At 37.2% G+C, this 24,799-nt stretch overlaps 1 protein-coding gene across 12 annotated transcripts in view; it reads right to left on the minus strand.

The window, feature by feature from the left end:
• Nucleotides 1-24,799, minus strand: part of Mpdz (multiple PDZ domain crumbs cell polarity complex component) — a 380,703-nt gene that overhangs the window by 15,975 nt on the left and 339,929 nt on the right. For 6 of the 12 annotated variants that reach the window (XM_090329993.1, XM_090330001.1, XM_090329997.1 and 3 more), the window contains 11 exons: nucleotides 21,047-21,145; nucleotides 17,250-17,412; nucleotides 15,307-15,503; nucleotides 13,560-13,651; nucleotides 13,263-13,353; nucleotides 11,369-11,449; nucleotides 5,655-5,747; nucleotides 5,489-5,563; nucleotides 4,230-4,398; nucleotides 790-935; nucleotides 60-143 (listed from right to left, as the gene is read on the minus strand). In XM_090329993.1, the coding sequence (XP_090186119.1) occupies nucleotides 60-143; nucleotides 790-935; nucleotides 4,230-4,398; nucleotides 5,489-5,563; nucleotides 5,655-5,747; nucleotides 11,369-11,449; nucleotides 13,263-13,353; nucleotides 13,560-13,651; nucleotides 15,307-15,503; nucleotides 17,250-17,412; nucleotides 21,047-21,145 (1,290 nt within the window). The remainder of the gene's footprint in view (nucleotides 1-59; nucleotides 144-789; nucleotides 936-4,229; nucleotides 4,399-5,488; nucleotides 5,564-5,654; nucleotides 5,748-11,368; nucleotides 11,450-13,262; nucleotides 13,354-13,559; nucleotides 13,652-15,306; nucleotides 15,504-17,249; nucleotides 17,413-21,046; nucleotides 21,146-24,799) is intronic. The other 6 variants (XM_090330004.1, XM_090330002.1, XM_090330000.1 and 3 more) reach the window with 1 other exon arrangement.

Below are 24,799 nucleotides of genomic sequence, written 5' to 3' on the forward strand. Positions count from 1 at the left end.
ACACATATTCCCATTGTCTTTCTCCATTATTTTTGGAGATCAAGAACAATATTCCGTACCTCTAAAATCTGGTCTCCAGCCCAAAGTCTTCCATCCTTACATGCTGCACCTTCTTCATAAACTTCATGGATAATAATGGCACCCTAGGGACCGAAACACAACATACCCATGTCTCATCCCATGCTCAATTTCATTTTTTTCTAGCATTGGTGAGAAGAAGGCAATCCAAGCATACTGTACATCTGCTACACAGGAGCTACACATATTGAGTCTATAAGTGAGCCATACAGTTGAAGGGAATATGTAAGAATTAAATGTCTCAAAGAAGCTTATATTTTTCTAATGACAGAGAAGTTTAATGACAAATTTCCAAAATGTCCAAATACTATGTACATCAAGGCATCACCATTCTATCCACAAAGGAAATGATTTATTTTACAGATATTTGTGACATTTACAAACTGAGTTTCTAATTCTCCATATGGGATTAGCACAACCTATATGTAAAATGCAAGTTAAAACATATCAAGAACTAGGGAACAGACAGAAACATTGTGAAAAGTAAAGACCTTATCACTTGTATAACAAAATCTTTTTGAGTCAGTATGGCCTGCAGAAAGTAACAATCTGACTCTCCATTGTCAATGATTTCCATATAAATTAAAATGACAATAAAAGATACATGTTCATCAGCTTCTATATTTTATTTAATAAAGCCATCAGAAATCCCCCAGTCATTGTTTCCTGAAGGCTCCTACACAGAGAAAGTACTTCTGGGTGAGGACTCACCAGCAGTGTGTCAGAGCCCCCAACAATGCTTAGGCCCAGACCCGTGCGTCCTTTGGAAATCTCAATTGTTGTTTCACAGCCAGGGATAATGGGGCAGGTTGCAGGATCCGAAGCAAAGATCGCTGGTGTTGATGACCTGCTGGAATCTTAAAAAAATAAAAAAGACATGAAATACTACTGAAAATTGATTGGAAAGTGTATATGTCAAATTCACCACACAGGTTGCCTTTGAAAGATGAACTAGGGATGAAGAAGTATTCATACTTGCAGTCTATCTTTTATTTATCTTATATTTAAAAAGAAATATGATCAGATACAATGTGGTACAGAGTATAACATTATTTGTGTAGTTGTTTTTCTGTGCTATTCTGAATTATTTTAACTGCTAAAGATAAAAGACAGGATAGGAAGGAGGAAAAGGGGGTTGAGTTACACTTCTAGTTTTAATGTGAATAGTCTACATTTCACTGGATCCAAACATACTTCCTATGAAATAAACATTTGTAAACCTCAGAACAGACATATGTTGCACACTTAGAAACACATTTAGGGAAAATCCATAAAATCCATTGCACATCAGTAATTCTTGTCATGGTGCTTATTTTGCAGAACTTTGTTTTAGTTTTTTTCTTTCTCTTTAATCTTGTCTAAGGTAATCAACTCTGAGTATATCTGTACATATTTATACACACTACACACAACACACACACACACCCCATTTGTAGCTTTTCCCCTTAGGTCTCTCGCTTGATGTTTTATAAACTCTGATACCAAATCTTGATGAATAGCTCAGAACTTGCTATATAAAAATAGATATAAGAATAGATTAAAAAACAAGAACATAATTCCTCACTTTGTCTTACAAAAGTCTTCATATAGTATCATCCATTTTATAGTACATCAAAAAGCACACAGTAAACAGCTTATGTGGAGAAAGCTAGGATAATTCTAGTGTATGCCTTGTACAAGATATTCTCTTTTTAGAGAATCAGACAGAATATTTTTTTGCTTCTAAAATAGTAGGAACAGGTATATGATTTTTTTTTTCTTTTGTGCCAACCCTAAGGCTTGAACTCATGGCCCGGGCACTGTCCTTGAACTTTCTTAAGGCAAGTGCCTACCACTTGAGGCACAGCACCACTTCTGGCTTTTTATGTGGTACCGAGGACCGGAACCCAGGGCTTTGTGCATGCTAGGCAGGCACTTTACCACTAGGCCAAACTCCTAGTCACAGGTGTATGATATTTTTTTATAATAGTTTCCATTCAGCAGTTTTTGTTTTAATAGACAATGCTAGAGACTAATAAAAATTTAAAAATATGAAAATTTTCATAAACTTAACATTTCAATAAATTATCCAGATTTTCTAAACAAAAGATTATTTTTAATCAGCATTGTATTACTTTTAAAACGTTTTTCTGTACAATATCATAAATGCTTTAAACCAGTGGTTACTCTTAAGCTTGTTGAAAAAACTAAAAAGTATTTAGTACCTCAAGGGAGACTTCCCTTACTACAAGGGAAAGGTCAGTTTTAAGTAAATTTTTTTTTTTAGTTTGCCAGCATCACTGTTTATTAATGGACCCAATTACAAAAATAGCATGGTAGACACCTCAGTTCATCCCTAATAAGTCCACTGATCTGATGCCCCCTGTTACCAGCATCTCCACCTTCTACAAAGTGGGTGGTCTTCTTCTTCATGCCACAGGAAGTTATTTGCTTCCTTGAAGCGTTTTCCAACAGGACAGATCTCATGAATCAGATCCTCCATGCAGATGATGCCATATTTACCAAGAGATCGAGCAATCAAAGCATTATCTGTTAAGGCAATTCGCTTCTTATTGGTTTTGCCATAACCACGCTTGTAGATGAGCTCATTGACTGACTTCAGGTTTGGGAACCCCCATGCAATATATGGTTCCACAGTCCGAAGCATATTATAAGAAGCCTTATTGAGCTTCACAAAGCTGCCGTTGAAAATCTGGCAAAGGTGAAGAAGCTGTAACACCTTACAGACTTTTGGACTCATACTTTTTTAAAAAATAAAAGAAAATGTATGACTATAGCAAGGCACCAGTGACTCACTAGTGTAGTTCTAGCTAGTTAGAAGCCTGAGATCTGAGCACTGAGGTCTGAAGCCAGCCCAGCAGCATAGTCCATAGACTCTTATCTCCAATTAATCACATCAAAAAGCTGAAAGCTGGCTCAAGTAGTAAAGGACTAACTTTAAGCAACAAAAAAGCTTACGGACAGCTTCTAGTCCATAACCTCAAGTTCTAGGACCACCACACACACACACACACACACACACACACACACACACACACACACACAACACACACACACACACAATCCTAATACTGTAGACCTTGAAATGTACTATTGTATTACACAATAGTACAACTTTTCTAACCAAAATAACTAAGTTGAACCATTTCCTCATAACCTGTGAGGTTAATAAAATGAAATCTCAGCCCATGGTTCAGACATACTTATTTTACCTAATTTGACCTGACATTATAGGTCACCCCAGCCACACAAACCATATCTACCATACAACATGTGGCAATGATTAATATATTATGTATTTTTTTTTGCCAGTCCTGGGCCTTAAACTCAGGGCCTGAGCACTGTCCTTGGAATTTCTCAAGGCTAGAGCTCTACCACTTGAGCCTCAGCACCACTTCTAGCTTTTTTCTATGTATGTGGTACCGAGGAATCGAACCCGGGTCTTCGTTCATGCTAGGCAAGCACTCTACTACTAGGCCAAACTCCCAGCCCTGATTAATATATTTTTTTAAAGTTTTTTATGTCACAGGGTGGGTTGGGCCTATCTGTGACAGAGGATTACTATATGTCCATTATACAAATAAGAAAACCAAGGCTTAGGACCGGGAGTTTAGCACGAGGACCGGGTTCGATTCCTTGGTACCACATACATAGAAAAAAGCCAGAAGTGGTGCTGTGGCTCAAGTGGTAGAGCTCTAGCCTTGAGACAGCCCGAGGATAGTGCTCAGGCCCTGAGTTCATGGCCCAGGACTGGCAAAAAAAAAAAAAAAAAAGAAAAGAAAGAAAGCCAAGGCTTACAGAAGTTACTTTCCTATTATAAAAATGATATTTTTACTTCATTAGCTAGGTATCTTGGTACCCTCAGCAAGAGATTTCTGGAGAGCAAAGAGACAGGCAACAAAGAAGCTAAGGTTGGACTGGGAAAATGGGTTATCTGAGGTACCATGGTTAGTTAATTCACACCACACTGTTACCCTGCCTTATGGTCCCGAATGTGCACTTCAGGGCCCCCTTTCTTTAAATCATCTCCCCAAAGGTCTCCCTAAGAGCTTTTTAGACACATTGAGCCACAGGCAGGCAGCTGATTCCCAAGAAAGGACCCTCTGCTGAGTATGCCATATGTACAGGACTCTCAAGATGCTGGCCCTTACTTCGAATGGGCTCTGGTTCTAGGTCAGAGGCAGCAGACTGTGGGACTGCAGGAGGCTTGGAGCTGTTCTTTTTTTCTCCATTGGATACACCAGCTGCTTGGGAATCTGGATTCTCAGCACGAACGGTCAGTTTTACTGTTGTCTTTGCTGTCTTCAGAAGGCTAATAAACTGGCAGGGCAGTGGTGTAAAGGAGAAACAAAAATCAAGGACACATCAGTGGACTCACACAAATTGAAAAGTCATCAGTATTGTTAGAATCTACCTACTGTTCACTGAAGGAAGGGACAATGATTTCCTTTTCTGAATGTGAAAGACCAAGAAACAAATGGTTCTAGTTTTTCTCTAGTGTCTCCAGATTAAGGCCATGTGTAATTTTTACTCTAAGTTCAGTTCTGTCCAGTTTTTCCTTATATAATTACAGCATTTTTCAAATTTTTCTTTTTCTTAAATACTGTTGTTTATATATCTGAACTACCTATGACCTTAGATATATGAGGAATTTTTCCCACTTCTGATTCTACAGGGAATGTGAAGCAGCTTATATACTCTGAATAAAACAACACAAACACACAGAAACATGTATGTTAAAAGCAAGGTAAGAAAACTGTAACAGAGAAATCAAGGCAAATGGAAAACAAAACCAGATTCATGGGTCTAAGAATCCCATCAATAGTTATCAAAACTGATTAAAAAAAATCACTCAGGTTTCTTATTGGTCAGTGTAGAAACTAAAACATGGTTACTCACTAACTCCTAAAGGAGAAGAAAGCTTTTTTCCCCCTTGATAATTATATATGAATTGTATCAAGTTACACTCCAAAAAAGTTGTTATGAACAATTTTGAAAACATAGGCACAAAGAGAAGACTGTTTATTACCAATAAATGCTGGACATTTATAGGCTGAGATTTGGAATCTGCTTATAAAGCAATACGTATAGTAGATATTAATGGGAGTAAGCATTTGTAAGGAAACAATATTCTTTTGGTTCTAACTTGAAATGAGCCATTGTTGAGTTTCCTAAAGAAAATGAAATCAATATTTATCAAAGCACTAAATTATTTACCAAGCAATAGTTATATATTAACATCACCTTGGTTAAATATAGAAAACACAAACGGGAGACCATATGAACAATCTCTTCTTTTTCTTAAGAATAAATCTAGCATAGCCACTCAGCCCTAATTTTCCACTGCTCTCTCTCTCTCTCTCTCAACATACACTTGTACCAAGACATTTTCTTTATTATGGAAAAGTACCTTTTCAACAGGATAGCCAATAACAATCTCATCATCCACAGCCAAGATCTGGTCTCCAATTTTGAGTCGTCCATCCTAAATAGAAATGTGGAAGAGTTTGAGTGATTTTCCAGGAGCAATTCCTACTTCTATTTTTTTATGCTGGTTGAAGAAGGTAAAGCCTCACCTTGGCTGCTACCCCATGCTCTGTTAAACTCTTTATGATGACTCCACTGAGGGTATCTTCTTCACTGATAGCAATGCCCAAACCCCCTTGATCCTAGAAAAGTAAAAATAAGATCAGAAAGTCTGCAATGGATCGGTTTTATTCAATGGTGTAGAGCCATGGGATCCTTACAGAGGGCTACAGAAGCAATGAAAAACAAATGATGGCGGCTCATGCCTATAATCTTGTTACTCAGAAGGCTGAGAGATGAGAGTCAAGGTTCTATTAAAAGTCAGCATGGGCAGCAAAGTCTTCAAGATTCTTATCCCTAGCCAAAAAAAAAAAAAAAAAAAAAAAAAAAAAGCTGAAAGTAGAGCTGTGGCTTAAGTGTTAGAAACTGACCCTTGAGGAAACAAGCTCAGGGATAGTGCTAAGGTCCCAAGTTCCAGTATTTAATAATAAAAAAAAAATCAAAACTCTGAAGTCTGTTACTATACTTTTATTTTATGATTAGACTTTTATGGGTCATGGGGCTTGAACTCAGCCTGGGGGAAGTCCTTGAGCTCTTCAACTCAAAGCTACCACCCTACCCTTGAGCCATAGCTCCACTTCCATTTTCTAAAGGTTAACTGAAGATAAGAGTCCCAGGTCCTTTTATTCCTAGGTTGGCTTTGAACCTTGATCCTCAGATCTCAGCCTCCTCGGTAGCTAGGATTACAGGTGTCTGGCTGAAGTCTGTTATTATACATGTATCCTTTTCCTTTTCTTTAGCAAATTCTCAAAATTTCTAATGGCAAAAAAATTTCCTCCTGCAAAATGTCAAGTAAGTTTACTGTCTACGTATATCTAATATCTTGAGTTACTTTTGCAAAATAACTAGATAGCATAAATGTATGTCATAATTCAGCAAAACATTCATCACTTACAAGTTTATTCTTGTGTAACTAGCTGACCGAATAAGTCTCTCAAAACCAAGCAAATGGTCCTGCAAGCCTTTCTTTGGCCTACAACTTGTAAATAACAACCTTATCTGGCCCTTATCTGTCACCCTTCTTTCTTCGGAACAAAGGTACAATGGTGGCTGTGTGTTCTAGCTTTTCTGATGCAGAGCATGGAGTGGTCTCTCCAGAGAAGTCTTGCCTGGCCATAAAATGAAAATGCATCTGAGCCAAAAGGCAAGCCCTGAACATCTGCCAAGGCTAGAGACCTGTACCTACTCTATATTTTCTGCATTAAAAAATATTGAAACCAAATGTTCAATAATAGTCCTTGTACCTTTCTTTAATGTTTACTTTAATAAAATTATGATAGAGTTTGGAGTTTTCATTCTAGCCAGAACATTTTGTATTATAGCTTTTATTCACAGAAAATTTAGAAAAAGTGAAAAAAAGAAAGGGAAACGTACCATGGTTTCTCAGAAATACAGATGGAAGAGTTAGCCTTTCATTAGAGACATTAATGGCCATGAATGATACTGATAAAAAATTTTGGCATCATTTTGAAGATGATTGACACTATAGCTTTTACATAGATTACTGATGTATGATTAAGTTTCACATTGTCATTGTGATCTACGTCTACCACCTCCCTCCAGATGATCAGTAATGTGTTTAAGACAAGATTTTAGTCTACCTTTAGCCTAGCTGTTTAAATTTGGGCATACCACTTAAAACAGAAATTTTCTTTATATATAAAGTTTGAAAAGCCAGGAATGCCATTTGTAAGGAAATGGAAAGGCTTAGAAAAAAATCATATCAAAGGCCGGGAGTTTGGCCTAGTGGTTAAAGTGCTTGCCTAGCATGCACGAAGACCCGGGTTCGATTCCTTGGTACCACATACATAGACAAAAGCCGGAAATGGTGCTGAGGCTCAAGTGGTAGAGCTCTAGCCTTGAGAAAGTCCAAGGACAGGGCTCAGGCCCTGAGCTCAAGCCCAGGACTGGCAAAAAAAAACAAAAAAAAAAAAAATCTTATCAAGTGAAGTAAGCCAGACCCAAGGAATCATAGGTCCATGGTTTTCCTCATGTGTAACAATTACTATACATCTAGGATTCTCCTAGCAGAGGCTCACAACAGCTCAAAATCTATGTATATATGGCCATATAGAATGAGGTTAAGCAGGCCGGGAGTTTGACCTAGTGGTAGAGTGCTTGCCTTGCATGCATGAAGACCCGGGTTCAATTCCTCGGTACCACATACACAGAAAAAAGCTGGAAGTGGTGCTGAGGCTCAAGTGGTAGAGCTCTAGCCTTGAGAAAGTCCAAGGACAGTGCTCATGCCCTGAGCTCAAGACCAGGACTGGCAAAAAAAAAAGAATGAGGTTAAGCAAAATGAACCCCAGGATATGGAAAAAAGAGGTTTATCTTTGTGATTATTGTTTTTAATGTACCATGTGAAGTTATTTCTTTTCTCTTTTATTTCCCCTTATAGTTAATCTCATGTTGTTACTGTTTCTGACTTTAGTACTTGGTATATTATATATATGCTTTATTTATTTGAAATAGGGAAGGGAAGCAGTAAAACAAGATGAGTGGGAGGGAGTAGAGAAGGGAAAGTGGGAGAAAAACATGGGAAGGGGTATTAATGCTCAAGAACTAATGTACCTACTACCTGACAAATATAACTGTAACCCCTCTATATATCACCCTGACAATAAAAAAAAAAAAGTGGAGGAGCATTTGCCCTGGCAAGTGCAAGACTCAGTCTGGTCCTCAGCTCTGAAATGAAAATATAATACTAATATTTGCCACTTAGCCAGAAAATAACAGTGAGTATCTTCTCTTTATATAACACCCATCCTGACTCTATCCTTTCGTATAAACTAAATTTTCATAGACTGTCCAGCCAGTTCTATAACTATCTCCCAATCATCCTCTTTCCTTTCTCATCTCCAGTCTTTCCTCTTTCCTTCTACCTTCTCAGCGTTTTTTGATGGCGACTTGAAAATATAGCTATATCTTCTCTGATGTTCTTTTCTGGAAGAGCATGAGCATATGGGCTGGACTTGGTGATGTCTAAGAAAATAAAGCAGAAGTGATGATGTGTAATTTTTTTACAGCTTGCTGCTTTTCTGTGATCATTTCTTCTGGGGGAAGTCAGATGCCATATCCTGAAGCTCTGCAAGCAGCTCCACAGAAGAAGAAATAAGGCCTCTTGCCAACAGCATTCCCTTAGGTCACCTTTTAGATCACTGGTCAGCTCCACTCAACCTTCAGACATTTGCAGCCCAAGCTGGCAATTTGTCAGCAATCACATAGAATATTCTGAGCTAGACCACTTGGCTGAGCTGTTCTAAATTCCTGCCTCACAGAAATTGTGATATAATAAATGCCTGTCATTTCAAGTTTGTTAAATATGTGGTAATGTGCCACGTAGGAAAGGATAAGTACTTACAAGGACAGGGTCTGAATAACATAAGACTATATATTTTAAAAATTCCCATAGCCACAGTCTCTGGCTAACAAGTAAGCATTGGATTTGGACTACTTCAATTAGGACAAATTTTGAGCTCAGAAGTCTGCAGCAGCTATTCTCATCCATCCCCCAATCATATGCAAAAGAGGTAGGTAGCACATGGCCCAAACTATAATTGTCAGCCCTTCTAAAGCCATGAGGAGAACAGTCTTGGGATAGAGTTGACACTATGCATGGCTGTGTAGAAAGAAAGAACTGCATCTTGTAGACACTTTTGAGCCTAGGAAGAAACCATCTTTAAAGATTGCTGTGGATCTCCAAAGTCTTGGACAGTAACTAATTTAGAAAGAGAGATTTACATAATAGACATCCATGAACAAAACAAGAAAAAGTTAAAGGCAGAGACTAGGTGATTGATCTGAGAACATTCAGGATTGAGGAGGAATTCTGATAGATTTGTGCTCTATCTCAATGCTGAATTCCAACACAGTTTCAATAGGAAAATGTATGCATCACCTCAGTCAGGTGACCTATTACAGAAAGAGAAAGCATCTGAGATAACCATTGTCAAGAAGCAGTGATACTCCAGGGCAGAACATCAACAAAGTTACAATAAAGATAACCAGTACAAACATATTCACCCCTCAGTGATAGATGGATCAAGAAAATATGATGTATATATACGTACAATGGAATTTTACTTATCCTTATAAAGAGTGATATTGCACTTTTCATAAGGAAATGAAAACACTTGGAAAAAAATTATATTAACGTAAGTATGCCAGATCCAGAGAGACAAAGGTTGTATGTTTTCCCTCATTTGTGGTAGACAGAATGCATCTTTAAATCTGTAAGTAAACACACTGAGTGTTATGCAAGTGGTTACAAATGAATGAAGTATAATAGACTCTACGGATAACATAAATAATACAATTTTTTTTAGAAAGACTAGGTCAAAGCCCAACAAAATCAGTACCAGGAAAGGGATAAATGCAAAAGGGGGGTAGGGCTAAGAGGAGAGGAGTAGAGGAATGAAGGAGGGAACGGGGGATAATACAGTCAAGAATTTATTGCATATAAAATTACTGTATATCAGCCAGGCTTGGTGGATCATGCCTGTAATCCCAGCTACTCAGGAGGCTGGGATCTGAGGATCAATGTTGAAAGCCAACTCGGGAGTAAAAGGACCTGAGACTCTTATCTCCAATTAACCTCTAAAACACAGGAAGTGGGTCTTGGCTCAAGTATAGGGTGGTAGCCTTGAGCTGAAGAGCTCAGGGACAGCACCCAAGGCTGAGTTCAAGATCCATGACCCCCTCTCCCCCACACAAAATTATTGTATATAAAATAAAAAACAGTAAAAGACGAGGTAGGTTGAATGGGGAAGAGAATGTTGAAGGGGGATACAGATGAAGATGCATTATATTCATAAACAGCTTTGTTAAATGACACCTCCTTTATACAAATATTTAAAGTTAATAAATTCTTTTTAAAGGAACAGTAATATATCTCTTTGCAAGTTTGCTCTCTTTTAGTATTTGTAATAATAACAGGCAATACTTTTATACATATGCTTGGTTCTTACTAGACACATATAAAGTTCGTACTATATCCCAAGTACATACCTGATAAAGCAGGCAGTCAACCTACACAGGATGGCTCGAGAACCGAGGGTCTAAGCATCACAATGCCATGACTCACTGCTACAGAGTGACACATAGACTATTTATTTCTTTTAGCAGTGTTTTAGATATTCTCCTGAATACATTCTTGACAATTTTAAAAAGCATGTGGATATGCTGTACTCATTTCATTTGCTTTTCTGGCACACGTCTGCAGCAGCTGAAATCATGTGTATGTTTCTGTTCAACAAACTACCAGTTCACTCATTTGACCCTAATGTTCAGATCTTTGCAAAGCCAATAACTCAGAATGCCTACCAGCATCTAGATAGCTATGTGTATTAGCTTTCTACAATTTTCATTTTAATATTCCCCCTAGCAAGACCTTAGTAAATGAACTCACCATAAAAGAGATAGTGGATTTCAAAGTTTGGAATAATGATAGAATTTGGAAAGGCTGGGCCCCTACTGAAATATCAATTAGCACAGAGGTTCTCTTTACTGCATTCTAGAATCACAGTAGGTTTATTAAAACCTGGATTTCCTCATCTAGCAGGAAGCCCTCAGGGGATCCAGGCATCTACATTTCTAACAAGATCCCAGGTCTGTTGGTCTATCTACCACACTTCCAAGAACCAGAAAAAGGGACCATTGTGGGAGGGTGTTCATATCATTTCATCTGCACACATTGCAGATTTACCTTGGGAAGCTCTAGATGGTGCACGTTTTTAAATAAACTGAGATCCACAGCTGCATCTGAAGTAGTAACACTTGGTTCCACCTAACAGAAAAGAAAGAGCAAAAAAGCAACTAAGTGTTATAGGTACTTTTGTTTGTTAAAAATATGAGCCATTTAATACTGTATAACTCAGGATGGCTATTTTAATAGCTCCTGCTGTTTATGAACATCATGCTCTCTTAAAACACTGAGAGGGTACGACTAGGCAGTGATTGCACTGATCACCAAGAACATCCAAGGGGCTTAGAAGTCAATCTAAATTTATTCCTAATGAAATACATCAGTAGACAGATACCTAAAATGAATCGCACTGACATATGCAGTGCCAGCAGAGGCACCACCCACTATTTCTCCTCTTTATTATCAAGGGGACTTACAAATTATTAAATGCTTTGCCTGATAATGATTAAAACATTACATATTCTCAAGATACCTATTAACTGCTGAAATTAATATGAAAGTTTCTCCTTTACCTATCTTAAGTAATGTGCCTCAGTTCAACAATGAAGCAGTGGATTTGTATCTATGATACCTATTTTATGTATAATTAAGCCTCTGCAATTTTAATCTCTTCTATCTACTGTTTCCTATTACACATCTTACTCATGTATCTAAAACTTTCCTAAACCAACTATCATTACCACCCTCTTAACATTTTTAATTTTTTTGCCAGTCTTGGGGCTTGAACTCAGGGCTTGGGCACTGTCCTTGGACAGTTTTTTTGCTCAAAGCTACTACTCTACCACTTGAGCCACAGCACCACTTCTGGTTTATTCTATGTATGTGGTACTGAGGAGTCAAACCCAGAGCTTCATGCATGCTAGGCAAGCACTCTACCATTAGGCCAGACTCCTGCCCCCTCCTGCCACTGCTCTCCCCTTAATTTCTTGCCTATCATCTTTTTATTTTTAAATCACTTCAGAGATTTCCCAATAATCCCTCAATTTCCAAATCCCAGGGTAACTTTCACCAGTTCCACACTGGACCTTTCTACAGCATCTCAAGTTCTGGATCAAACCCTCTCAAATGTGTTCTCCTCACTGGCTGTGTAGCACACCCTCCTGCTTCTTCTACATCACCTTTTGGCTTCTCCTTTTAGTCTTCCTGCTGGTGTTCATACTACATGAATCTTCCCTCTGCCCTCCTCTTTCTAAATGCTCTCTCCAGGCCTGTACTTAAACCCCCATGGCCAACAAATTACAAATCTACATCTATGGAAATCTGTCTCTAAAGTCCAGACTACATGTATTGAGGAACACTTCTACAGACTCCAACAGCACTTCATTTTTTAAACGGTCTCAAATAGAATGTATCCTACTTTTGTAAATATCTATTCTTTTTTGTATTTACAACATTTGGTGAAGACAGCCATCTATTACATCATCACATCCAGTAGCTGGAAGCCTTCTACTTCTTTATCTCATTCACCAGCAAACACCAACCCCAAAGAGACAGGTTACTCAGAACAATTTCCTGAAGAATATTTACCTGGAGATGCAATGCTAGGGTGAATTTCTTTACTTTACACTTTGGCTCTGGATCTTACTGCCTTCCACTGCACTTCTCCTGAATTACTCCACTCTAACTTCCACTAATCTATCTCCCTGTCAATTTCCATTTTTTCTCTATGCTATTGCCCTAGAGGTCTTTTGGTTTTGGAAATATTGGTACATGAACTCAAGAGTATATGCTCAAAGAATTCTCATGACAAGACTCATAGACAAAACACTTGGCACATCAGTTATAACTCATCTACCTTTGATATCCATATAAGTACACTATAATAGGTATCCAAATTAGTAAAAAGAAGTATTGATCAAATCTTCCCAAAGATACAAATGTGACTTATGAATACCTCTTTATTTTGAAGATTCTCTGAGAGAGAACACAGAGATTCTACTGTACTTCCAGGACATACAGCCATCTGACTCACGGCATCTTTATTTCTAGAAGAAAAAAAATAGTCAATCTATCATATCCTAAGGGTATTATTTATAGTTTCTTACTTGAAAAGTCAGAAGGATTATTTGGAAAATCCTCTAACCCCCTAAGCCTTGAACTTGCCATACTCATATATATGTTTTGCTTTTATTTAGAAGAAGTCCAAGCTGGAGTTCTTTCATTGTATAAAACAGCAAAAGAAAATGCTCACCTTATAAAAATTATTTTTACTTTAGAAGGAGCACATTTGATGATTGATGAGGCATTTTGATGACTTCTTCCATATAAAATTTGGCCATTGATCTGTAAAAAATAAAAGAATCTCTGGTGAGCTGAAATTCTTCATTTGTCATGTCCATAATAAAATGTACATTTATTGTATCTTTATACCATTGTATTTTTCTCCCTAAAATATTAATGCAACTTTTGCAGTAAATATTGGAAAGAATACTGACTCAGTACAGTAGTGCATCCCTATAGTCCTGGCTATATAGGAAGTTTATGTATGGTATAGGTTTTTCCAGTTGAATCATGTGGAAGTCTCCTATTAGCGTTCCATAATATTTTCTGATATTCTCTATACATAACAGCATATACACATATGTACATATATATATAAATGTATGGATCTCTATATATGAGTCTCATATTTTTAATAAGAGCTAACTATATACATGTGCATGTATTTAAAGTTATATGTTTAAATAAGTACATATAAATACAAATACTGTATATATAGTTATATATTTAAGTCTTGGGAAAAAAAAAACGATGAGACTCAATCATAAAAATAACTGAAACAGAAAAGGGCTGGGTAGTAAGCAGGAGGCCTTGATTTTAAAACTCCATACCAACACAGGCAAAAATAGAAGGAAGGAAGGAAGAGAGGGAAAGGCAGGAGGGAGGGAGGGAGGAAATTTATGTTTACAGCTAACATAAATGTGACAGAAATGAACTCTAACATGTATGGGCTAATGATAGAAGCACCTCTGGCCTGCAGAGACCATTCTAGTAGTCCCCCATTGACACAATTTTTTTAAGTGGTCTCAGGAGGCAAGTCCTGGGAAGGAATTCAAGAATGTAAGTAGTGGATCATACCTAAGAACCACAGTTCACAAAAGAAAGCAAGCCACCAGCTTACTTGTTAAGTCATTTAGTCACTGGTATTGAACCAATAGTGAAATATAAGTTTATAGGAAAGAGTATAGTAGTAGTATGCAGACACATGGACTCTTTATATAAAAAAATACAAATCTGGGCCGGGAGTTTGGCCTAGTGGTAGAGTGCTTGTGTAGCATGCAGGAAGACCGAGGTTCAATTCCTTGGTTCCACATACATAGAAAAAAGCCAGAAATGATGCTGAGGCTCAAGTGGTAGAGCTCTAACCTTGAGAAAATCCAAGGACAGGGCTCAGGCCCTGAGCTCAAGCCCACAACTGGCAAAAAAAAAAAAAAAAAAAAAAAAAAACAAATTTAAACACATAAAGCATGGTCTAAAAAGTTACTCTGTTTGGCAAGCAGAGTTATTGTTTGTGTGGCTTAGCCTTAATCTATGACTGCATCAGACCTCAGACCTATCACTTCCTTATTAGAAATTCAGCTTTCAGAAATGTCCAGCAAGTCAGCATGATTGGCTATTTGGCTTTTCAAAAACTTCTAATAACAACACAGTACACATAAGACATGTTTTGGAAGTGTGATTTTTTTTTTATTAACATCTTGGAGCAAATGTTGTTTCTACTGCTACACAGTCTTGACCTTTAAATGGAAATTAATGGTAATACAAATTCGACTTAGTAGATATTTGGCTTACAGCCAAATCTGCTGCAGTGAATTTGTTTTATAAGGCAAATGATAGCTTTCTCAGTCACCACGAAATCTAGGTGATTTTTCTGGGAAGTGGACATTCTATCACCTTGACAGAGAAAGAGTAAATTCTAATTATCTGCAAACACTCACCTCCAGAAGCTCATCTGCAACTTGCAACCGCCCGTCTCTCCCTGCTGCTCCATTTGGGTCAATCCCCACAATAAAAACACTCATTCTGGTTCGATCTTTGTTCCCAGCAAGACTTAGACCCAAACCGCTACGACCTTTTTCCAGTTCAATCATATGGAGCTCTCCTGCTAGGGTTCCATAACGCTCTCTTATATTCTCTACAGGCAAAAATGACAACATACTTAAAAGTTAATTTACAACCAAATGCTTTACAAAGGAAGTGATTTTGGGGATAATCAAATGTTAAGGCATTTCTTTGTACTGATGGTACAGAAAGGCTGATTGGCAGTTGAACCCTGCCAACCAATCAGCCCATATTGTCAGATTAGTAATAAGTATTTGTTTTAAGCCATTAAGTTTAGTGTGGCTTGATAACAGAAAACTAAAACATTCTAGCTAACAGTTTTCTCTCAGTCTGGCAATTTGATTAAATAGAAATAAAACCAATAGCCTATATTCTACTATGAGTCTTACACATATCACTAAATAACATCATCTCTAAACTCCTAGAGTCTAATAGTAAAACTTTTAGACACCGTGCTGTCAAAACAATTTTTTTTTTTTTGCCAGTCCTGGGCTTGGGCTCAGGGCCTGAGCACTGTCCTTGGACTTTCTCAAGACTAGCACTCTACCACTTAAGCCTCAGCACCACTTCCAGCATTGTGCTATGTATGTAGTTCCCGGGTCTTCCTGCATGTTAGGCAAGCACTCTACCACTAGATCAAACTCCTGGCCCCTCAAAACAATTTTTTTTCCACTAGTCTTGGGGCTTGAACTCTTTGTGCTGTCCCTGTGCGCCTTTCATCCATGACTAGTACTCTCGAGGCACAGCATTACTTCCAGCTTTTTCTGTGACTAATTGAAGGTAAGAGTCTCATAGACTTTCGTGCTGGGGCTGGCTTCAAAATGTGATCCTCAGATTTCAGCCTCCTGAGTAGTTAGAAGCATGAGCCACTAGCACTAGCTATGATGAAACTGCCTTTAATGATTCCTGTGCATTGGGCATTGTGCTTAGCATACCTGCCCCTCTCAGACATTATTTAATTTAATGTCAACAAGTTGAAGATAGAATTGTATTTATTATTATTGTTTGCTTTTATGTGTTGCTAAGGAATCAAACCCAGGGCCGCATGCATTCTGGGCAAGCACTCTACACTAAGCCACATTCCCCACCAAGAACTATGTTTTAAAAAAGACATAGGGCCGAGAGTTTGGCCTAGTGGTAGAGTGTTTGCTTAAGCATGCACAAAGACCCAAGTTCAATTCCTCAGTATCATATACACAGAAAAAAGCCAGAAGTGGTGCTGAGGCTCAAATGGTAGAGCTCTAGCCTTAAGGAAGTCCAAAGACAGTGCTCAGACTCTGAGCTCAAGCCCAGGACTGGGGAGAGAAGGGGGGAGAGGGATGGGGGGAGACAGGGAGGGAGGGAGTGGGAGGGGCGAGGGAGAGAGATAACCACAGGGTTAAAACTAGGAAGCAGATAAACAACTAGCCAAATGTCTAAACATTTTTATCTCAATAATTATCCTACGTTACCACCTGAGTATAGGAAATACTAGAAGTTCACAATGTTACATCAGTGGTTACCACATGTTGCAATGAGGAAACTGAAGCCTAGAAAGGGGCAATGCTTACACAGGTAGACAGGGTCTGATGCAGCACCCAATTCTGGTTCATTTTTTTTTTTAATGAAACGCAAAGCAGCATTAATAGGAAAGCATAATTAAAGAAAGGAAGGACATGATTTCATATCTTAGGAATGCATATTACACTCAAGGAAAAGAAACAGCAGGCTGATTCCACACAGAGTTTCAATTTGAATCACTAGAGCCGAAACAATTCATACAAGGCATGGACTTGGAGAAGAACTCTTAAAGTAAAGGGATCACAAAAACACAACATACTCCAGCTGTAACCAAACTCATCTTCTTTGTCCTCATCTTCTGAGGCTGTGCTTGATGCTGGTTGTGTGTGATCTGTACCCATCTCTGCCAATGATGAAGGAGAGGGTGAAGGCCTACCACACAATGGCGCTTTCTCAGGCTCTGGCTCTGACTGACTGGGTACCTGCAGGAAAAAGAAGGCAAGTGGGTGCGTGCAGGCTAAGGAAAAAAATCTTCAAGAGAAAGAAGTTAAAAACAAAATGTCACACCAAAAATAGCTTTAAAAAAAAATCCACCAGCTAACAGAAAAGGATTCAGGTCAAGTTTAAGTACACAAAAATGGATATCGGAATACAATTTATTGAACTGTTACACACTGTTTCTATTATGAGCCAATGAGTAACTCAATTTGAAGGCTTAAATAATCCATGAGAAAAAAAGCACAGTTCCTCTGTGGGAGAAAAGATCTCCTTCAATAGTTATAAATATGCCATGGGGTGTGTAAGATTTTAAGGGCCTAGAAAAGTTTGCCAATAAACAAAAATGAAAAGTCACAAAGAAGTTGTCCTTCAGAGCTTTTTAGTAAAGTTAAACATAAGGAACTTTTTATTACTACCTGAATCCTCTCTCCAATCCACACACATACAAAAATAGCATTATCCATGCAGGCTCGTCTGCCAAGGGAGGTGACTGCTACCACAGAGCACACAGCCCCTGCTGAGGAGTGCAATTTTAAGGGATAAAACCTTTTTCTTGCCAAAGTAGCTCATGAGTGAAAAAAATGCACAGATATTTTCATACAAAATAAAAACATTGGTTGTCACTTAGGACCACTGGTCTTTTTTTTTTTTTTTTTTTTTTGGCCAGTCCTGGGCTTGAACTCAGGGCCTAAGCACAGTCCTTGGGCTTTCTCAAGGCTAGAGCTCTACCACTTGAGCCTCACAGCTACTTCTAGCTTTTTTCTATGTATGTGGTACCGAGGAATTGAATCCCAGTCTTTGTGCATGCTAGGCAAGCACTCTCCCACTAGGCCAAACTCGCGGCCCGACCACTGGTCTTTTAAAAGAAAAATATACAGACAGATTTTGTACCAATCCAGTTCTTATATTAGATTTTCTATGTTATCAATGTTAAAGAGACTGAAAAGGCTCTTAAATCCAAGTCCCCTAGTTCATTTCACTCATTTTACAGATGAATAAGCTTGCTCAAGTGGAGGTCACAAATGAAAGATTCTGTTCAAAGTCATACAGCTGTAGTTGGTTTCTTTCTGTTGAAGTCTTTTTTTTTTTTCTTTGCTTGTCCTGGGGCTTGAACTCAGGGCCAAGGCACGCTCCTTGAGTTTTCTCAAGGCTAGCATTCTACACTTGAGCCAGAGTACCACTTCTGCCTTTTTCTTTGTTTGTGGTACCAAGGAATCAAACCCAAAGCTTCATGCATGCTAGGCAAGGACTCTACCACTAGGCCACATCTTGGCCCACTCTTTCTGTTTAATTCTTAATCCAATGTACTTTGCATTCTACCACCCTGCCAATTCCAATTCCATAGTAAGATGGTAGCTGACCCAAAGTTAGGGACATTCAGTGAAACAGTGAGGTTGGATATGAAATATATAGACTTGAGGGTCTCATCATCAAGTCTACATTTTCTCTACTCTGTTTTGTTTTGTTTTTTCCCTGAAACCAAGACTTGGACTCAGTATCTAACATTTTTATTCATTGCCTAGTTAATGTTCTACCACTTGAACCATGCCTCCAACACCTTTTATTTAAGTTTTCTTATATAAAACCCCTCTCAGGTAACTTGATTTCTTTTTTATGTGTACATCTAGAAATACTTATGATTTAAATTTAAAACTTCTAATAAGAAAACATTAAACTATAGTCATGCTTGTAAATACTTAGGAATTAATAACTGGTGTAAGAATCAATACAACAAAATAAGTATCAAACATTAAAACTACAAAACTTTGCCTGTGATTTTTCCTTGGTGATTTAAAAAGTACCCTGTATTCTGTAAAAGCAAAAGTTAATTGAGGTTTACGGGCCTTTTAATTTTAATTTTAAGTAGATTACTAGCACAAATGAAATCTGTTATCTTCTTAAATGCTGTGCCAAAAATCTCAAATTAATAATGTACAAAAATAAAAATGCCTCGCTTGATCCTATCTAGATTCAGAAACCACAGTAAAGAGAAGGGAGTCACATATATTGATTTTTTTCTGTCTTAAAAAATACATTATGTAACAGAAAGTGCACGGGCCAAAAATGTAATTTAGATATCTCCTAATTTTAACAAATCCATGGATATACATTTCATGGATCTTGCTGCATAATATTTTAGAATGTTGTTTTCCTTAAGAACAAAGAAACAAGACCACTTACACAAAAATTGTTCAAGATCACAGACACATATTTACATTATGAATAAAGTCAAACTGTACTCTAATGTAACTGATTCATCAAAACCAGCTTGAGGGATAATTAGGTCTTTTGTTTCACTGTTTCTGACATTTTCATTTTACTAAAATCACAGAGCTAGCCTCTTACTGTACTTTTAGAAATTAATTAATTAAAATATGGGTGTTTAGTAATGATCATTTATCATTTTTTTGGCAAAAATGCAAAGTGCACTTGGAATCACTTCATGCCATGTATGTACACAGAAAGGATAACATACATGTACTGTACAACACACATATGCAAATTTCATTTAGACAAACCTTAAATGGTGTGGGAGCAAAAGGGTTAGTTGGGGAACAATGGAAGATAAATGTACTGGAATTCTGTAATTCCTACAGTAATAGAAAACATTCTTTCAGATACAGCATTGTTATTAGCAATATTTATAATCATGGGAAAATCTGGTGAATATTCATAAAATGTTCCTAAAAGAATTTTTTATAACTTTCTTTCTTTCTATGACCAAATTACAGATTATAAGCTCTTGTTTTGTTTCAATATTGGTTTTGTAATTGGATAGTTTGTAAATCTATCCAAGATAGATTTACAAGTACTGAAACAGTTGATTAATTCAGGAATTTACGTGATCAAAGTACATGAATATTTAGAAGACTCCTGCATGTACATATATATATATATATATATATATATAATTATTTGCAGAGTGAGTAACTTATGGGGAAAATTCTGTGACCATCTTGTAGAAAAGTCTGAAAATGTTTTAAACCAATACAAAGTTTTAGGAATTTAGTAGAAAAGTAGTTGAACTGTTTGGCAACTAAACAAAAGTATATGTAATAGGGCCGGGAGTTTGGCCTAGTGGTTAAAGTGCTTACCTAGCATGCACGAAGACCCGGGTTCAATTTCTTGGTACCACATACTTAGAAAAAGCCAGAAGTGGTGCTGAGGCTCAAGTGGTAGAGCTCTAGCCTTGAGAAAGTCCAAGGACAGTGCTCAGGCCCTGAGCTCAAGCCCAGGACTGGCAAAAAAAAAAAAAAAAGTATATGTAACAGAAAATGTAAACTCACTGAAGGCATTGACCTTAGGAAATTAGTAGAAAAGTAGTTGAACTGTTTGGCAACTAAATAAAAGTATATGTAACAGAAAATGTAAAGTCAGTGAAGGCACTGGCCTTAGGATTGTGTCATCTTCAAAATGTTAATTTAATTTCAGCTATAAAAATATTCTCTGTTAGGAATATATGGTTATGCAAGGATTGGCATGCCTTTTGTTTGTTGTTTGTTGTTTTGTTTCTCTGGGCAAACCTGGTAAACAGAAAACAAAGGCTGGGACAAAGGCACAGTGGTAACAAAGAACAAAACGTGAACAGGCAATGGCAAGAAATAGAAGTCATCCAACCTTGTCAGCGGTGAACTGCAGAGAGTCAGCAAATGGGTTAGTGCTGCTGAAGTTGTACTTAGGGTAAAGGCTGTGCGGCAAGGTAGGCAAAGGGGATTTCTAAAAGGAAACAGAAGAGGCTGATCGCAGGAGAAATAGATTTCAGACAACTCAATGTTCAGAATAAACACACTTATTTAGAACTTTGGAGTCTGTATCTAATAATTCATAGCATCTTCTTAAACACTGACATACTTTGTATTTAATGGCTTGAGTCTAATCAGTTTCCAAGCTACAAAGGAAGCCTGAATGTCAAACTAACCACACATTTCTTTATATTCCTTAAATGGCTTCACTGTCACAGATTTTTCCCCTGTTATATATGGACATTATTTGTCATGCTAACAGGAAACATGCTTTAAAATAAAAACAACAACAACACAGGTCTTCTTTCATTTACACTTAAAAGCTAATGGTATTTCTTTTCAATAGTCTATCTGTTCCAACGTGCAAATTAAACATTTGTCTGCCATTCATGAGTAACCTTTAGTGTTCCTTGATATTGTTTCTCAGTAAGGAAAATTTTCATACCCTGATTGGTATTAAGATATTATTTGGAACCCTAGTATTTTAAAACTTAAACACACGAAGAAATGAACCAATATATAAGCATGTTGTATTTCTCTGCTTTGTTGCAGAGTTAGGATCATAGAAATATTTTTAAAACTTCTATAAAGTTTCCCACATTGTTGGAAAATTTATGGGCTTTAAGTAATATTTGAAATCCTGCCTTAGAGAGTGTCTTACAGACTCTGTGGCTTGCAGACAGGTGTGTCCTGAGCCAGGCTGTTAAGAGTTAGATGTGCATATTAGAGGAAGAAATGCCTGCCAGACAGTATTTAGTATTTTCATGGTTTAAAAGAAGTGAAAAGTTATTTCCTTTGCACAAGCAGTTCTTTTTCTTTCTTTATGTTCCTATCTTTTTTCTTTTATTGACTATATCTTTCAGGGAAAATTACAGACATTTAAAATTCTTGGGGTTAGTCACCTTTGAGTTGGGTTTATTTTTCAAGAAATATTAAAGTTTAATTAAAGTGAGACAAAGTCTTTCCATGAATATATTTACTTATATCATTATGATTTATGTTTTTCCTTTTTCAAGGTTTTTTTCCCCCTTTAACATTTTCCTTGCCCATTTATGCTATTTTATTTTCTTGGAAAGGTTAATAAAATATAGTTCAAAAGTAGCCTGGTACTTTAGATAACTTGAAGATAACTCTTGATTTAATAGCTGGCTTCCTTGTCTTTCTCCCACACATACTTTTTAAAAAATATATATACACTCTTACAAATTTTGTAATAACCAAATAAAGTGCTAGCAATAAATTGAAAATAAATAAAAAATAAAATTCATCTTTGGGGGCTGCGAGTTTGGCCTATTGGTAGAGTACTTGCCTAGCAAGTACACAGAAAAAAGCTGGAAGTGGTGCTCTTGCTCAAGTGGTAGAGCATTAGCCTTAAGCAAAAGTATCCAAGGACAGTGCCCAGGCTCTCTGAGTTCAAGCCCCAAGACTGGCAAAGAAAAAAAATCATCTTGGCTCCAATTAAATGTTTCTCTTATTTCTCTGTATATAAAAGTCCCACTGGCAGGCTTGGGATGCGGAAGGGTAGTCAAATGATACCTTCCTCTATGGGAGAACCCTCTAAAAAGGCTATCTCAGTGTGCCTACACCAAAGCATATGCCACATTGCCTTATCAATCTGCTTTCAGTATAATGTTTTCCTACAGTGGCAAGATGGGGAAAAGATACAGCACAATGACATTTCTGTTCATCTCAACTTTCTCCATGCTTTTCAGTTTAAAATGTCAACCCCTCCTTTATAAAAGAGGCAATCACAGACACTTATTAGGACCTTGAGAGCTTGTTTGGAGGTTGTAGCAGGACAGTACAGCTACTCGTAAACCCTTGACCAAAGACAGGCCCTGCTCTATCGGGGATGGTCGTCCTCTTGAACCAAGCGTGAAGCTTCGGGAGGGATGCACATGGAGCAGTGAGGAAGGAAGGGACACCTCCCTAGCCAGCCAGATCAGCTGAAGCAACCCTGGCGATCAATGGAGTGACAGATGTCGCAGCCAGATCATCCTCACATCCCATCACCACTTATTAGAGTGGAACAAATGAAGTGGGTAATGATGAGAAAAGAAGGTAGGCAAAACTATTCATTGTTCTGGAGAGAGAGGATTACATCTAATCTCCATCCATAGTGATTGTTAGCTTTCAAGTGTCCTTTCTGTAGAAAACCAGAAAACAACTCTACTTTCTTGGTTTTATGGTGGTGGTTGGGTTTTTGTAGATCTTACAGGATTAAAATGTGGTCTTGACAGCAGAGTGAAAAGGTACAGCCCGAGCACAGCAGATGAAATAGTGTATCACTATTTTATTAAGGAAAGGTTAACAGAATTTTTTTTTTTGCTAAAAAAAATCAGTGATGAAACTTCTGCTTAATCTCAAAGTCTGAAGAGAGATATTAAATGGGGCCACTTTTCAGACAAACAACATAGTCAAATTGAAGTCTCTGAAGCTGGCATCCTATTGGCATTATCATAGAGTATCAGATGTTCTAATTCTAGTTCAAACTCTTAACTTGAAGGTAATTGCTTTGTCACCTATACATTACATTTCCTGCAAGCTTTAACCTCCATCCATAATAAAGCAATTATCACTGAGACTAGTGAGTTAATTATTTTTACTACTATTTTTTTAACTGTTGTGTGTGTGTGTGTATGTGTGTGTGTGTGTTTACTTTAGATTACTACTGATAGGGTTATTTCCACAGGGAAGTGACTGTAAGGGAAGTATCTCTCACGTTAAGTGTAAAATAAATTCTAATTTCCCAAAGCAAAATGTGTATTGCTTGACTAAACACATCATAAGAAAGATTTATCTAGAAATAACTGCTATCCAATTAGATGTCATTATACCTCAGGTGATAAAACACGAATATTTTCCAGGTGTCTGAAACAGTATCATTCCAGCTCATTAGGAAATGTGACTGGCATTGAATAAAATGTTTGTAGTCTAGGTTTTTAAAGAAATATTAAGAATTACTGTTCAGCGTTTTATAATTTTATTGTTCCAAATGACAGGAGTTAGAAAATAGGACAAAAAGGGAATAAAACACTCACAGAGAAAAATATCTTTAACTTAAGCAGCCACTCATTAATATTATCATTCTGTGTCTATGTTTAACACAACAAATGGAAACAAATGTAAAAAGATTTGTCGCTACTTAAACAACAGCATTTATAAAGATGCAGCATGATATAACCCTACCATGTGGCAAATTTTCTATCTGAATGGATAATTATTACCTAACAATAAACATCTAAATGATTAAAAACTATAGATGTGAAGATACTGCTTACATTAAGAACTACCAAATCCATTCTTGAACCCAGACTATAGTTACACACCTGTTTTAACAACAAAAGGAAGTATTGGATAATGAATCTGGCCACTTTCTACTTCACACCATAGAAAATGGATGCTACTTTCTCTGATCTCATCAATAAAGCTGTTTGCTCTCTTCTCTCCATTATTTGCATGTGAATATCTTAATTTTTTAATCTTACAAGTTAAAATTCCATGCATTTGCCATACATATCACATAAAAAAATCATGTTTCAAGTTTTAGGTGATGCCTTCACATATGTTGACATTTTTCTTCCCAAACGCTGAAATTACAAGCATACAGCTTCTAAAATACATTTTA

The sequence above is a fragment of the Megascapheus bottae genome, chromosome 3, assembly GCF_031878675.1.
Source record: "Megascapheus bottae isolate mThoBot1 chromosome 3, mThoBot2.hap1, whole genome shotgun sequence".
NCBI classification, from domain to species: domain Eukaryota; kingdom Metazoa; phylum Chordata; class Mammalia; order Rodentia; family Geomyidae; genus Megascapheus; species Megascapheus bottae.